This window comes from Oncorhynchus kisutch, linkage group LG17, assembly GCF_002021735.2.
Source record: "Oncorhynchus kisutch isolate 150728-3 linkage group LG17, Okis_V2, whole genome shotgun sequence".
NCBI lineage: Eukaryota > Metazoa > Chordata > Actinopteri > Salmoniformes > Salmonidae > Oncorhynchus > Oncorhynchus kisutch.
This window is the reverse complement of record NC_034190.2, coordinates 37,065,163-37,082,606: the sequence shown is the minus strand read 5'-3', so window position 1 is coordinate 37,082,606 and position 17,444 is coordinate 37,065,163. Positions and strand designations below refer to the sequence as shown.

The following is a 17,444-nucleotide window of genomic DNA, read 5'->3' as shown; positions in this document are numbered from 1 at the left end:
TGCACTTTCACATGACGTCATGGGGGGGGGGGGGGGACTGTGCGACTGTCGAACGCCACCCATTCGACTCTTGTTTGTTTGGAGGCTCTCCTTGAAATGTTCCTCCCATTAGGACTGTGCAGTCGCCTCAAAAGGACAGCGAGAAATGAGCGTGTCAGTGGCATTTGCATTTCAAATCAAAATGGATTCCATCCGACACGGTTCCCTAAAGCCTCCTCCCCTGTTGAATAAGAGTGCCCTCGTTGTTTCTCTCTGTTATGGGAGCGCTACGGGACACTGGACATGGCTATCTGGCTGCGCCAGGTTTACAGTTGGTGTTTAGCACATAGATGGGTGTTAACAGAATGCATTAGTAAAGATTAACGGGCTCGCAGGACCGGTGCATTAATGCGTCTGAGCACGCCAAAGACTTGGTCGAGGTCCATTTTGACCTGCGCTAATTAAAAGATCCACCGAATCTCTTTCGGTCTCGTCTGGCCGGGCTTTACATCTGACCTGTACTATGTTTATCCCATGCCATTGATTACTGTTGGTTTGCCTTTTGCTGAATGACGCGTTGTCGGTCTTTGATGATGTGTTGTCAGGGTTTAGGGCTTTGGACAGTGTGCCTGCCACCGCTGCCCTGGAGAACCAAACTACAGAATATTTTGAAAGAGTCTTCAAATCAAATCGTTATTTGTCACATACACATGGTTAGCAGATGTTAATGCGAGTGTAGCGAAAGGCTTGTGCTTTAGTTCCTCTCAATCATGACATCATGGTTGTCTTCTGGATCCAAATTAGAAGACGCAGGAAGCTGTATTCTAAACACGGCTAGGATTAAGGATAATAATGTAGCTATTTTACAAAACACAAAAGGTGAAAATGTCTTTGTACAAGTGAACCGAATCTGAATTGGAGGCAATTTCCCTACATGCTAGAAGGAGAGCAAAATAGTAAAAAAAATAGCTGTGCCTTAGAGAGCAATTATTGGTTTGAAAAGGATTTCCCTACGGTAAGGTGTAACTCGACAGAGAACTAAAGTACTTCCTGTTTTATAAAACTGTTCCTATGACAACCACTACTCTGCTGAATATTCATGAGTGTGCCATCAGGGACTTTAAATGCAGTACCATTGAATAAAAGAGAAAGGTTTACACATGACCACAGCATTCGAATGAGAGGTGTTATTTTGAAACCCCCTAACAAATTTCTATCCATTTCATTACGGAAGATCCTCAAATGCCTTTGGAATCTGGGAGATTTCTCATGAAAACATTACGAGATTATAAAGGTATAATTTGTGGTCCCTAACACACCCTGATTAGAGTGCAAGATGAACACCCGGCAGCTGATTCAGTGTTGCATAGAATCAAGCCATGGAAAAATTATGGAAACACCAGACATTAAAGTACATTCTTCTGCTTCGTGGAGCACAGTACAGGTTTCAATTAGGAGCTTTTAAGAACTGATAAAACGGGCTCGTAAATATGAGTGAGCACAGATGTGTTAAATGCACCGTGTCGTTTTCCAGAGCAATCTTGGGAGAGAGATGGAAAAAGTTAAACTGACGTCATGCCTTCATATATCCCCCATTCTTTGGATAACACCCCACAGATGGAGCACATTCCCACTCAGATCCTTGTCTATACAGCAGAACAGAGCCAAAAAGGGACAAGGAGAGGCCTCCAAGCAACGTTTGATTTAGCAGGCAGCAGATATACAAACGGCAGACCAACAAGCTTGACCACAAACTATGAAACCGTGAACCAACAAAGATCTCTGTAAATTCTGAATTCTGGTGTGGCGTGCGTGTGCCCAAGTCTGAGCAAGGAGTTGGAGAGTGTTGTTCAATTGTTGTTTCAGTTGTGACTGAATTCACTTGAGAGTAATTCCGTGGCACCTAAAATATGATTTGAGTGTGAAAGGAGGCCAAGATTAAAGAATGTCCACCCAAATGTATTCCTCTTTACTGAACCTGGAAAACCAAGGAGATGTGGCAACAGTAAAAACACAATTTTACACAATCAGAGAGTGCATTTGTTAAGTATTCGGACCCCTCGACTTTTTACACATTTTGTTACTTTATAGCCTTATTCAAAAATGGATGGGAAAAAAACTAAATCTACACACACACACACACACAGTCCTTGCAGATCCTGTCAAGCTCTGTCAGGTTGGATGGGGAGGGTCGCTGCACAGTTTATTCATGTCTCTCCCTATGCTTCACCATAGGGATGGTGCCAGGTTTCTTCCAGACGTGACACTTGGCATTCAGGCTAAAGATTTCAATCTTAGTTTCATCAGACCAGATAATGTTGTTTCTCATGGTCTGGGTCCTTTAGGTGCCTTTTGGCAAACTCCAAGCGTGCCGTCATGTGCCTTTTACTCAGGGTTGGCTTCCATCTGGCCACTCTAACATAAAGGCCTGATTGGTGGAGTCCTGCAGAGATGGTTGTCCTGGAAGGATCTCCCATCTCCACAGAGGAACTCTGTCAAAGTGACCATCGGGTTCTTGACCAAGGCCCTTCTCCCCCGATTGCTCAGTCTGGCCAGGCGGCCAGCTCTAGGAAGAGTCTTGGTGGTTCCAAACTTCTTCCATTTAAGATTGATGGAGGCCACGGTGTTATTGAGGACCTTCAAGGCTGCAGAAATGCTTAGGTACCCTTCCCCAGAATCCTGTCTCGGAGCTCTACAGACAACTCCTTCGACCTCATGGCTTGGATTTTGTCTGACATGCACTGTCAACTGTGGGACCTTATATAGACAGGTGTGTGCCTTTCCAAATGTCCAATCAATTGAATTTACCACAGGTGGAATTAAGTTGTAGAAACATCTCAAGGATGATCAATGGAAACAAGGATGCACCTGAGCTCAATTTAGAATCTCACAGCAAATAATTAAGTTATTTTTTATTTATAAAAAAAAAAAACTTTTCGCTTTGTCATTATGGGTTAGTGTGTGTAGATTTATGAGGAAAATGTTTTATTCAATCAATTCTAGAATAAGGCTGTAACGTAACAAAATGTGGAAAAAGTCAAGGGGTTTGAATACTTTCCGAATGCACTGTACATTTTTACCTCACTCAACACAAATGTGTTTTTACTCATCTAAAATCATTGGCAGATCATTTAGCTATTTAAAAAATGTATTTATACATTTTATATATGTATTTATCATTTCAAGATATTTTACCTTAAGGCTTGCTCAGATTTCACTACTTGCAGTGAAGTATCTAGTGCATTGGATGACAGTAAGGGCTCTATTGAATCTGTATTGCTGAATGGTTACAGATTGAAAGATAGACATGTAAAAGGTTGAGCCGACACATGCAGCGTTTACCACTAACACGGGAACATTGAAATTTAAAGGCAATCACGCTGCAATGCTGAACATCCGCGATATGGATTGAATAAAGCCCTGAGTCTAAATAGCTTTCAAAACAACATGAGATAATAGCATGCAATCGATTGTTGGATCATACATTTTTCATTTCAATGAGGGAAAGCACAAATTGCTTTTTGACACAATATTGCCATTATTACTCTTGGCAACCCAGATTTCTTAGGGATAGTATCAGGCAGATCTGTGATGCTGTGCTCAAGCCAAACACTTAACTCTCATTACTGTCCTAACTAGCCCAATCCAGTGCCATCCTGCTTTGGTGCCTTGGAGGGCAGACCCAAGTCAGACGGACTCACGCGTTCCCCCGCAGTAAAGCACCAGATAGAGGGAGATTTGTTAGCCAAAAGGGAAACCAAATTCACACTGTCCTCTTCCATGAAAAAGTGTCACCAGGCTGCATGCAGGGTAGTAAATTGAACAAGCAAAGAAAACAGGGTTTTCCCCTCTTCTCTTCGTCACAACCACAGAACCTCCACCGCAATCCGCTGAAGGAACTTTCCATTTGCTATGCTAATCAAGAGAGGGCGGAGAGACTGCTTTATAAACAAAAGCTGCTATGAGTTACTGTTTTCAACAAAAACTTGACATCCATGTTGAGAAAGATGAGGGGTCACTAGTTTGTCAAATTGTGGCTCCTTACTGCCCCTGCCACATGCATGGTGGAAGGCGCCAAAGTTAAACCACTGTCCATGTGCTGCCTCTCCCCAATGTGTTTTCCCCATTCCTAGAAGGCTGGACTGACTGTCTTTTGGAAACACACAACCTCAGCCTCATGAAAGAATCCCTTCCAACCAGCCAAGAGGCGTGAGGGGGAGAAGCTGTTCCTTTCAAACAAACACACATACGTCCTGCAGATGTTCCCGACGCCGACACAAACACTCGCTTCTTGAGTGTCCACAAAGCAGAGTGTGTTGCTGCATCGCTCTGTTCTTTAAAAACAATTTTTTTACAACTTTTGCCTTCATTCTTTTCAGCTGTCTTAAAGGGAATATTCATGCAACTGTTCTCAGCGCAACTCAAATAGACAGCGGTAATGACAAGCAGAATCTTAGCTTCAGGGTTGCGTCGACAAATCAGGGCTGCGTGGCTGATGACGAAGCAAGAGCACAAAGGATGCACGCCTTCCTTCAGAGGCCCAAGGAGCCTCGGCCTGTAGAATCCATTAGAGATTACATAGTGTTTGTCAGATAGGGAGCAAATGAATACACCCCCGGAAGGGGCATGAAGTAGATTCTGCACACAGTAAGACATGACTATTCCCACTGGTCACTTTAATAATGTTGACATACTTTTTTACCCACTTCACATGTATATAGTATATTCTAGTCATGGCTCATCTTATATAACCACTGCTGTACACACCTTTTCTATTCACATACAGTCCATACACACCATTCACATACATATATATTTATATTCCAGGCTCTGGTCTGGAAGCTAAATTCCTGCAATTCTATCTATTTTGCCATGGGGTTTTGTAGTGTGTAATTAAATACTGTATTCTATTATTACTACAGTATATTGCATTTTAGTTACACTACTTAAACACACCACATAGATTTATTTCCTGGATTCTTCGAAAATACTGTATCTACTGCTGTACATATCATTCTTAGTATATATTAGTATATATTGTGTAAATTGATATGGTGTATATATGTAAAGGGGCGGCAGGGTAGCCTAGTGGTTAGAGTGTTGGACTAGTAACCGGAAGGTTGCAAGTTCAAACCCCCGAGCTGACAAGGTACAAATCTGTCGTTCTGCCCCCGAACAGGCAGCTAACCCACTGTTCCTAGGCCGTCATTGAAAATAAGAATTTGTTCTTAACTGACTTACCTAGTTAAATAAAGAAAAAATAAAAAAATAAATATGCAATCTAGTATTACAGTTAGTGCTATTTAGGTGAATAAAATTTGTTCCGACATTTCAAAATGTATTGTAAAAAAAAATATTATTATCATTTGTGTACTTGTTGACATTTTACTGCATTGTTAGGAGCTAGTAACATAAGCATTTAGCTGCACCCGCTATAACATCTGCTAAACTGTGTACGCGACCAATAAACGTTGATTTGATTTGTGGTAGGTTTTATAAAAACACGGTCCACAAACTTAGCCCTGGTTTCTATGTGGCTGTATGTACCTAAAAGGCTTGCTCCCAGATAAAGACTAGAATGTTCAAGATGGGATGGGAGGCTAAGGAGAGTGAATATTTTGTCCACTGCAGACACAGATTTTATTTATTTATCATGCCTTAAATTAGAGATGATGCTCTTCTTAAATAGCTTACTTTTATAAAAAAAAGGATGGATAAAGCCCTCCTCTACTCACCTTAAAAGAGCCTGGTTCTAAAATTGCACAATAGCAGGGTGTACAAATATTCCGGTCATTTCTTTTTTTTTTAAGTCGCAAGAATCTACAGGAATATCGATAAAGTTGTTCAAAAATTGTATAAACTAGGAAATTAAAAAAAGGCCTGGCATCTGTGGTTCTGAGCCTGCTAGCGAATGCAGTTTGTGTATCGATGTTGTTACCCTCTTCTTTATGCCGAAGCCAAAGAGCCTCAGGTGATGAGCTGTCAGGGTTGTGGGTTGATCCAGCGGTCAGCTAGCAGCTTGTGCTACTCAGGCACAACATTACTTAAATCAGTGAACAAAAAAAAAAAAACGGCCAACAAATGAAGCTCTGATGTGCTGTGTAGTACATCTCCCCTCACCCCCTTGATTTTGTGTTATTTAAGGGCACGGGATAATAAAGCACACAATACACATTCATAAGCACATCATAAACTTTTCTTTACAGCTACATAGCATTATTACAACTTAATGTAAGTATTCATGCATTTATGGTGTGCTTATAGATGCGTAATGCTTCATGATATACAGTTTGTAAACAATCACCTATTTTGTTGGATGCAAAGTCCCTCTAAGTGTATAGAATGGAATTTCAGTGGTTCCCCACTCATTGTCCTTGAGTGTCCCAAGACTCCAAGGCCAAGGCCATTTCGGAGTTATTCCTTTGAGGTCCTGCATTGCATGACACTAAGGGCTCTACTTAATCTGTATCGCTGAAGCGTTGCAGATTGCAAGATAGAAATGTAAAAGGTCATTTCTGATTGAGCCGACACATGCAGCGTTTACCGCTAACGCGGGAACATTGCCTTTAAATTTCTATCAGCGGAATGTCCAGTGGAAGCAGAGTTTGATGAAGGAGAAAATTGTGGCATTTGACTGCAAATATGTGGAGGGAGTCGTAAGAGAACACACAGAAGGATGTTGTATAAAACACCTGTCTTTGGATTACATCTTCAAACTAAGGGCAACTATGGCATCCGTGACAGAGAGGGAAAAGCGTTCATCCATGTATACAGGTAAGAGAGAGTTTAGCTCACTACAATTTGTCAAAAAGTAGTTTTCATTGCAAGTTAAAGAGTACTGTTAGCTAGCTAGCTAGCTAATATTAGCTGGCTGGCTCGTTAGCTAACGTTATGTGTATGATCTGTGTAGTAATATTATTCGTATATCAGAGCCATTTGCATTGCTAGTTATAGCTTGAACCTAGTTGGTTAGATTTAGCTACCTGGAGATTCATGCATTATGAGTTGGGATTTTGGTTAATTGTTTAGCTAGCTAGCCACTATACAAGTAACCATTTCACAGTACCTTTTACACCTGTGCATGTTTTTGACATATACTAAATACATTTTTTTGTGTTAATACTTTTTCATAATGACAGCAAAATTGATATCGGACGAGAATAGAATGTTCAAAGGGCCTCCCGAGTGGCGCAGAGGTCTAAGGCACATCATCGCAGTGCTCGAGGCATCACTACAGATCCGGGCTCTATCCCGGGCTGTGTCACAGACATCCCCGACCGGGTGACCCATTAGGCAGTGCACAATTGGCCCAGCGTCGTCTGGATTAGGGGAGGGTTTGGCCAGCCGAGATGGCCTTGTCCCATTGCGCTCTAGCGACTCCTGTGGCGGGCCGGGTGCATGCAAGCTGACACGGTCGCCAGTTGGACGATGTTTCCTCCGACACATTGGCGCGGCTGGCTTCCGGGTTAAGCAAACAGTGTATCAAGTAGCAGTGCAGCTTGGCAGGGTCGTGCTTTGGTTGCACCGACGGGACAAGACTGTAGCTACCAATTGGATAACACGAAATTGGGGAGAAAAAGGGGTCATTAAAAAAATATATATATAAAACAATTGAATATTCATGATGTCAGTGTGACAACTGTCTAGAGACATGTCAATAGACGTACCATAAACAAGCCTTTAGTCTTGAAATATTTGGTTGTTTAGTACACTACTGTACTCAATTCTGTTTAGCACATGGCCTCCCATGTGAATCCTTAAAGAGATGGGTGGGGCCAAGGCTTAAGAGGGTGTGAACGATGCTGAATGGATGTAGACAAAGCGCTCTCTAGTAGGTGTAACAAAACATTCAAGGGCCATTTTCTCAAAAGTGGGGTTACAAGTTATCAACATTCAAAGCAGAATGACTTACCTAATGTTCCTCAACTGTAAGGTATGATATAACATTGTCTAGCTCTGAGTCTCTAGTTTTTTCAGAAATAGCATTTCAAATTTTACTACATAAGACTGTAGCAAGCCGGTCGGTCACTTATAGCCAATTTTGACTTTCCAGCCGGCACCTCTAGCAGAAATCTCTAAGTTCTACCTCCAGGGCAAGATTCATGACAATAAACGTCAACCTTCTAATTAACACAGATTTTTCTGGTGGTTATCAGCCAAACCACTTGATTGCCATGTCAACATTGAGAATCAATGCCACGTGACGAGTTTCATTGAGGCGGATATCTACGCCCCTCACTGCAAGAAGGGAAATACAGATAGAGAGAGAAGTGATAGATTGATAGGGGAGGGGGGTTATGATAGTCAACCATACATGGTTCTATAGAAATTAATGTGTGTATAACGTCTGCTTCCAACTCACACCCTCAAACACATACAGTGCCTTGCGAAAGTATTCGGCCCCCTTGAACTTTGCGACCTTTTGCCACATTTCAGGCTTCAAACATAAAGATATAAAACAATTTTTTTGTGAAGAATCAACAACAAGTGGGACACAATCATGAAGTGGAACGACATTTATTGGATATTTCAAACTTTTTTAACAAATCAAAAACTGAAAAATTGGGCGTGCAAAATTATTCTGCCCCTTTACTTTCAGTGCAGCAAACTCTCTCCAGAAGTTCAGTGAGGATCTCTGAATGATCCAATGTTGACCTAAATGACTAATGATGATAAATACAATCCACCTGTGTGTAATCAAGTCTCCGTATAAATGCACCTGCACTGTGATAGTCTCAGAAGCGCAGAGAGCATCATGAAGAACAAGGAACACACCAGGCAGGTCCGAGATACTGTTGTGAAGAAGTTTAAAGCCGGATTTGGATACAAAAAGATTTCCCAAGCTTTAAACATCCCAAGGAGCACTGTGCAAGCGATAATATTGAAATGGAAGGAGTATCAGACCACTGCAAATCTACCAAGACTTGGCCGTCCCTCTAAACTTTCAGCTCATACAAGGAGAAGAATGATCAGAGATGCAGCCAAGAGGCCCATGATCACTCTGGATGAACTGCAGAGATCTACAGCTGAGGTGGGAGACTCTGTCCATAGGACAACAATCAGTCGTATATTGCACAAATCTGGCCTTTATGGAAGAGTGGCAAGAAGAAAGCCATTTCTTAAAGATATCCATAAAAAGTGTTGTTTAAAGTTTGCAACAAGACACCTGGGAGACACATGTGGAAGAAGGTGCTCTGGTCAGATGAAACCAAAATTGAACTTTTTGGCAACAATGCAAAACGTTATGTTTGGCATAAAAGCAACACAGTTCATCACCCTGAACACACCATCCCCACTGTCAAACATGGTGGTGGCAGCATCATGGTTTGGGCCTGCTTTTCTTCAGCAGGGACAGGGAAGATGGTTAAAATTGATGGGAAGATGTATGGAGCCAAATACAGGACCATTCTGGAAGAAAACCTGATGGAGTCTGCAAAAGACCTGAGACTGGGACGGAGATTTGTCTTCCAACAAGACAATGATCCAAAACATAAAGCAAAATCTACAATGGAATGGTTCAAAAATAAACATATCCAGGTGTTAGAATGGCCAAGTCAAAGTCCAGACCTGAATCCAATCGAGAATCTGTGGAAAGAACTGAAAACTGCTGTTCACAAATGCTCTCCATCCAACCTGACTGAGCTCGAGCTGTTTTGCAAGGAGGAATGGGAAAACATTTCAGTCTCTCGATGTGCAAAACTGATAGAGACATACCCCAAGCGACTTACAGCTGTAATCGCAGCAAAAGGTGGCGCTACAAAGTATTAACTTAAGGGGGCTGAATAATTTTGCACGTTCAATTTTTCAGTTTTTGATTTGTTAAAAAAGTTTGAAATATCCAATAAATGTCATTCCACTTCATGATTGTGTCCCACTTGTTGTTGATTCTTCACAAAAAACTACAGTTTTATATCTTTATGTTTGAAGCCTGAAATGTGGCAAAAGGTTGCAAAGTTCAAGAGGGCCGAATACTTTCGCACTGTAGATCCCCTGAACGCAGCTCACTCTCCAGATCCCAATCACCTGAATTCGAATCACCTGTTCACACACTTGTATGTCATTATCACACACTATTTAGTTCAGTTCTTTGCACCCCATCACGGAGTTATTGTTTGTTTTGTGACACGTCTTTCGGAGCTCTGTGTTTTCCCGTAATTTACTCCGCCCGTTTACGATAGTGAGGCAGGCAAAAACTAACGACGACTAACGATTCCCTGCCTGTACTTTCGGATTTCCTGTTATCTACCTATTGTCTGATCTCCCGGACTACGTTACTAGCCTGTTCTCTGCCTGTACTGTTGCCATTTCGGACCCCTGTGTATGACCTTCAGCCTGCCCCTGGATCCAGCTACATGTCTCCTCATGTGGTCCTTTGCGATAAACACCTGCTGCGCCCTGCGCTTGAAACCAGCTCTCTGTCTCCCCTCGTGTTCATTACAGTGTGAGCAGTTGGGCCTGTAGTTGTCATGCCCACACAACCATGGATCATAACTGGGTAGGCTACATGCAACCCAAAAGGTCAAAGAAAATGACAGGTTGGGAGGCTCCTTTCACAATTGCCTGATCACAACATTGTTTGAAACAACAAAAATGCACAGTAACATGACCACTTGTGTTTTTTTGTGAGCTTTGAGCTTCTCCCCAATAATTTCCAATAGAGTGAGACTTCTCCCCAATCACATCCAAGGGAGTGACACCTTTGAGTCAAGCAGACATAAGGGCTTCAGGTTAAGGCTCGTCTATTAAAAAACATGCAGTCTGGGAGTGACCTCATGCCAAATTATGACTCATTAAAAACACTGATGTCTGAATCAGCTAATTGGACAACCATTCATAGAGGAGCGGAACCAAGTGACAAGTCTGTAAGCCACAGAGAAAACAGCTTGGAATAAGAGTTCAGTTACAGCACCAACTACATGAGACACAAAAGCTCACTGATATCCATGCTGGCATTTTAGCCAATGTATGGGATAAACAGTGTGCCCCAATTGAATGACTAAACATGATGATATAGAAACAACATAATCGCATATTAATCCGTTTGGACTGTATCATTTAAAGCATACTATACATATTTCTAATAGGTTGGACAATAATGCTGCTTTTCGACTAACACCAGTGTTACGAGTGTATACACCTTTATATAGGGAAATTATTTTCATAGCTAATGGTGACAGTGAGGACCTGTGAAGAGCAGAATCAACCTCTGCATAATCAAAACAGTGTTAAAGCTCACAATTAGCCATTGTTATGTAAACGAAAGCTGAAAAGTACCAGTGGCCTGGCGTTTGGCCCCTTAGTGAGAGGTCCACCAGAGGCAATGGCATAGTGACTCGGGTGAGGCCCGTGTAGATGGAGACAGAAACGTCAGAGCCTTTTAGGAAACACTGGGGGGTACATCCTGTAATGGAAATGGGTCAAACAACTTATTCAGCCCTCACTAAAGTGAATGTAAACATCACAGTATCTTGTTGGGTTGCCTGGAGTTATGTCTGACTCTGATAACCAAGCAGTAAACCGAGCTGAGCCACGCAACATAGCATAGGGATAGGACTATAGCTAGGTTACTTTCCCGGTTAAGTTTATGAACAAGGTCCATAGCCGCGGGTCAGTAGTGTTGGGGGTGGGCGGTGGGCAGTTCAGCTTAGCCTATTGTATGGCAAAGTGGGGTGTGTCGAAATACACCCACCAGTTGAAGTTAATTTACTGTACTTCTGCACCTTTTTAAAACACAAAAAAATCCTAAAACGTCCCCCAGTCATTATCACCACAATATTATGTTTATATTAGGTTGAAAGGGTCTGTGGAATGTCGTCTACAATGTACGACTCAACCTCATCATACACAGGCTACATTTACTCATTTAGCCTACTTATGGAACAGTGCATACATATACCGTGCAACATGAAACAGATGCATAACACACACTAGCAAGGCCCACTTCAAATGCCGACATCAATGTGAAGGTAACCAGAGCGAAAAACAGCTGACGGCAAAATGAAAACTATGCCAGATGCATTGAAATAAAAAGGCATACATCGAAGGTATTACTTAGGCTTTCAATGGACCAGGACGCATAAAGACAAAGAAACTCGACCAAGGAATCGACACATTAAGGACGCACCCGTGATTCAGCAACGCTGAATCGACAACGCCTCGGTACAGGCAGGCGTAGTGGAGCTCCGTGGAGTGTCGCTGAATGAACAGCGTCTCTGTCTAGTAGGCAGCTGGAATTAGGCTATTCAGTTTGTGGGCAATTAGACATTTTCTGGGCACAGTTGAGTAGCCTACAATGCTTATCTGAAAATCATAACTGGCACACAGACCTTTAGAAATTGTAGGACCAATTGTAAATTGCCACTTCTATGAAAAAGGATGCAGACCCCGTGCTATAGGCTATATGAAGTCACCCTCGTGGAACGGTGCATGCAGTGTACTATGACAGTGTCATTGTTTCGTGCGCTACCCACCAAAAGTGTTCCTTATGTGTGCACCCAGCTCATTTTTTGTATTTGCCTGTCTGCATTATTCACCAGGTAAGGGAAACATCCTGCGAATATTGAAGCATTGCATCAACGAATGAGGCTGCACTGAGTATATTGAAACATTTTTGAGCAACCTAGTAGCCAACATTGGAAATGTTTCACCGGGCCAGCTTGTCTCTGTCTGATATTGTGTTGCCTGCGCAGCATCTGGGTGCTCATTATATACACACACAAAAAAACAGCCCTACATCCACACTATATCTAAACTTTGTAATATTTTATGATTTGCCAACAAGATTGATTTGTTAGAATATCAAATGTTTTAATTGATATAGTGTGAGGTAGAAATTTATTACACCAGAAACAGGTAGATTACAGGTAGGGATGCAGGTTGGCTACAGGTAGGGATGCAGGTAGGGATGCAGGTGGACTACAGGTAGGGATGCAGGTGGACTACAGGTAGGGATGCAGGTAGGCTACAGGTAGGGATGCAGGTAGGCTACAGGTAGGGATGCAGGTAGGCTACAGGTAGGGATGCAGGTAGGCTACAGGTAGGGATGCAGGTAGGCTACAGGTAGGGATGCAGGTAGGCTACAGGTAGGGATGCAGGTGGACTACAGGTAGGGATGCAGGTGGACTACAGGTAGGGATGCAGGTGGACTACAGGTAGGGATGCAGGTGGACTACAGGTAGGGATGCAGGTAGGCTACAGGTAGGGATGCAGGTAGGCTACAGGTAGGGATGCAGGTAGGCTACAGGTAGGGATGCAGGTAGGCTAAAGGTAGGGATGCAGGTAGGTTACAGGTAGGGATGCAGGTAGGTTACAGGTAGGGATGCAGGTCAACAACAGGTAGGGATGCAGGTCGACTACAGGTAGGGATGCAGGTGGACTACAGGTAGGGATGCAGGTGGACTACAGGTAGGGATGCAGGTGGACTACAGGTAGGGATGCAGGTGGACTACAGGTAGGGATGCAGGTCGGCTACAGGTAGGGATGCAGGTAGGCTACAGGTAGGGATGCAGGTGGACTACAGGTAGGGATGCAGGTGGACTACAGGTAGGGATGCAGGTGGACTACAGGTAGGGATGCAGGTAGGCTACAGGTAGGGATGCAGGTAGGCTACAGGTAGGGATGCAGGTAGGCTACAGGTAGGGATGCAGGTAGGATACAGGTAGGGATGCAGGTAGGCTACCGGTAGGTATGCAGGAAGGCTACAGGTAGGTATGCAGGAAGGCTACAGGTAGGGATGCAGGTAGGCTACAGGTAGGGATGCAGGTGGACTGCAGTTAGGGATGCAGGTGGACTACAGGTAGGGATGCAGGTGGACTACAGGTAGGGATGCAGGTGGACTACAGGTAGGGATGCAGGTAGGGATGCAGGTTTGGATGCAGGAAGAGGATGATGATGATGTTGGCATACAGCATGAAGTTAAAAAGTTAGCCCAACTAGGTAATCATTAAGGTTATCTCAATTATCATTCTGTCAATGCATGACAATGCAAATGTGTTATAGCCTACAATTGTTATTGTCTTTGATGCCAAAAACATGACATGTATTTTGGGGAAATGCTCTAAATCGAAAATTGTTCAGTTGTTTATTTTCATACCAATAGACCTACACTAAACCAAAATTGCACTAGCCTACTGGGAGACTAAATAAAAAATAACAATTAGGCTTACAGCTATCACAGCCTGTATTGTAATAGCAATAAAACAGCTTTTGGTTTCGAATGGTCACCAAAAAGGAGGGCTCCCCACCTCCCAATTCCCAATTAAATCAACCCCTGGCTATAAGATTACAACAGGGCTTACAAGGCCAAGTTCAAATGCCAAAACCAAATTCAAAGCAATCAGTGCAATGCCTAAACAGCTGACAGGCAAAGCAAATGTCACTCTCTCTGCCCTCTGCTTTCTAAAAGTGACAGAAAAGGTGCACTACTTTTCCAATACTTTAATGAAAAAATTACCCCCCCCCATTTGTATGTATATATAAATATATAGTACCAGTCAAAAGTTTGGACACACCTACTCATTCAAAGGTTTTTCTTTACTTTCACTGTTTTCTAAATAGCAGAAAAAGAGTGAAGAACTCCAAACTATGAAATCTACATATTTAAAGATTCTTCAATGTAACCACCCTTTGCCTTGATGACAGCTTTGCACACTCTTGGCATTCTCTCAACCAGCTTCCCATGGAATTCTTTTCCAACAGTCTTGAAGGAGTTCCCACATATGCTGAGCACTTTTTGGCTGCTTTTCCTTCACTCTACGGTCCAGCTCACCCCAAACCATTTCAATTGGGTTGAGATTGTGTGATTGTGGAAGCCAAGTCATCTGATGTGGCACTCCATCACTCTCCTTATTGGTCAAATAGCCCTTACAAAGCCTGGAGGTGTGTTGGGTCATTGCCCCGTTGAAAAACAAATTATAGTCCCACTAAGCCCAAACCAGATGTGATGGTGTATCGCTGCAGAATGCTGTGGTAGCCATGCTTGTGTGCCTTGAATTCTAAATAAATCATTGACAGTGTCACCAGCAAAGCACCCCCCCCCCCCCCCCCCCCCCCCCCATCACACCTCCTCCTCCATGCCTCACGGTGAGAACCACACATGCTGAGATCATCCGTTCACCTATTCTGCATCTCACAAAGACATGGCGGTTGGAACCAAATATCTCAAATTCATCAAACCAAAGGACAGATTTCCACCAGTCTAATGTCCATTGCTTGTGTTTCTTGGCCCAAGCAAGTCTCTTCTTCTTATTGGTGTCCTTTAGTAGTGATTTCTTTGCAGCAATTTCACCATGAAGGCTTGATTCACACAGTCTCCTCTGAACAGTTGATGTTGAAATGTGTCGGTTACTTGAATTCTGTGAAGCATTTATTTGGGCTGCGATTTCTGAGGCTGGTAACTCTAAGGAACTTATCCTCTGCAGCAGAGGTAACTGAGTCTTCCTTTCCAGTGGAGGTCCTCATGAGAGCCAGTTTCATCATAGTGCTTGTTGGATTTTGCAACTGCACTTGAAGAAATTTTCCAAGTTCTTGAAATGTTCTGTGTTGACTGACCATGTCTTAAAGTAATGATGGACTGTTGTTTCTCTTTGCTTATTTGAGCTGTTCTTTCCATAATATGGACTTTGTCTTTTACCAAATAGGGCTATCTTCTGTATACCACCCCTACCTTGTCACAACACAACACAAATTCCACAAATTAACTTTTAACACCTATTAATTGACGACCTCATGAAGCTGGTTGAGAGAATGCCAAGAGTGCAAAGCTGTCAAGGTAAAGGGAGGGTACTTTGAAGAATCTCAAACAATGTATTTTGATTTTTTTAACACTTTTCTGGTTACTAAATGATTTCATGTGTTATTTCATAGTATTGATGTCTTCACTATTATTCTACAATGTAGAACATAGTAAAAATAAAGAAGTACCCTGCAATGAGTTGTTGTATCCAAACTTTTGAATGGTCCTGTGTGTGTGTGTGTGTGTATGTATGTATATATATACACACACACACCTTATTTTCAGGGGGTGCGGCAGAACCATCCGCACCCCTACTTCCCATAGCTACGAATAGGCTAGTCAATTTGGATAGGCTACATGCAGCAAAAGTGTTTATTTGCATTTCACAATAAGATATGAATTGGCCATTAATTCTAGTCTAACGACAAAAGCCGCATAAATGGAACCAGACTGGGTTTTATATTACCCCCAAAGACCAAATGATAACAGATAGCTTATAAGCACTGATTTGTAAAACTATGCTAGTTGACATTTCCATACAGAAAGGGTTCCTCTATTTTTGACCAGCAACCTGCCACGTACATCGAAATGATAGTTTAGGAGATAAAATACTAAGTACTGACATTAAACTAAAACTCTAAAAACAATGTATATCTGTTGAAAGCAAACTCTGAACGCTGAAACATTGTCAACATCGACAAACTTGACGTGCAAGTACAGTAACGTTATGGTTCCCAGACCAAAAAACAAAACAATTTAAAATAATATTGACTATATATTTTTTTTAAATACCTCTGGCCGAAACTGAATTGACATTGCTCAAGTTATAATATGATAGACTACAACGTGTCAAATTCAGGACAAGAATAGGCTACATTTACAATTGATCCGAGTACTCTAACGTTACAATGCAACAATCAAGAAAGAGTGGAGTGGTCAAAGATTCGAAGTTGTTCGCTTTCCCAGCTACCCCCTCAAACAAATCGACATGGTTCGCTTTTAAAACTTACCCTTTCCCCCGAGAGAAAGGCTGTTATGCCGAGGGTCAAAATTATCCAAATGTTCCTCATTATTCCTTCAATAAAATGTGTCGATACGGCAAAAACATACAAAATCTTTCTCCTTCTCTCCCTTTCCTCTTCTGTTTGTGACTAACCCCCTCTCCCCTTTGCACCCTCGCGTTTCTCTACTCTAGAATGGAATCCCACCGGATACGTGTTGCGTTTTGTTATTCCTCCACGCACTTTTTCGTACAAAAAAAATGTAGTTCGAGTCAAATTGCTGCGTAGGACACTTGACTTGGATGTTTCACAGTTGAATCCGGACTTAACTATACCCTGTATATATAGTAGAAACGCAAGTCAGATGTTCCGCTATAACGCGCTAAGATTCGGCCATGTCACACGTTACACCGCATTGCTGTATGCAGAGAGAGTCGGCAAGAAAATACAGGTCATATGAGGGAGAGCTCGTCCAATGATTGACAGTAACTCCGACCATATGGGAGCATTGTTCAAGCCAAGAGCTTCGCCTCTCTGTACATCATACAGTATCAACAGTATCAACAGTATCAACTGCCATCAAATGAATTGCCATCAAATCAACGGTCCTGTTGCTTGCATCTACATTTATTTGAAGTAATACACTTTGACGTGATATACCTTTTAATAGCCTACATAAATGTTCCAGAAAAGTCCAGTTGCCATTATTCAACGATAACATTTATCATCTT

The 17,444-nt window shown here is 42.4% G+C and overlaps 1 protein-coding gene across 1 annotated transcript in view; it reads right to left on the bottom strand.

Moving 5' to 3' along the window:
• The window catches only part of LOC109907605 (syndecan-2-A-like), a 35,966-nt gene extending 18,733 nt beyond the window's left edge, over positions 1 to 17,233 (bottom strand). The window contains exon 1 of the mRNA XM_020505673.2: positions 16,723 to 17,233. Within this exon, the coding sequence (XP_020361262.1) occupies positions 16,723 to 16,782 (60 nt within the window). The 5' untranslated portion in view covers positions 16,783 to 17,233. The remainder of the gene's footprint in view (positions 1 to 16,722) is intronic.
• Between the last annotated feature and the right edge of the window lie 211 nt (positions 17,234 to 17,444).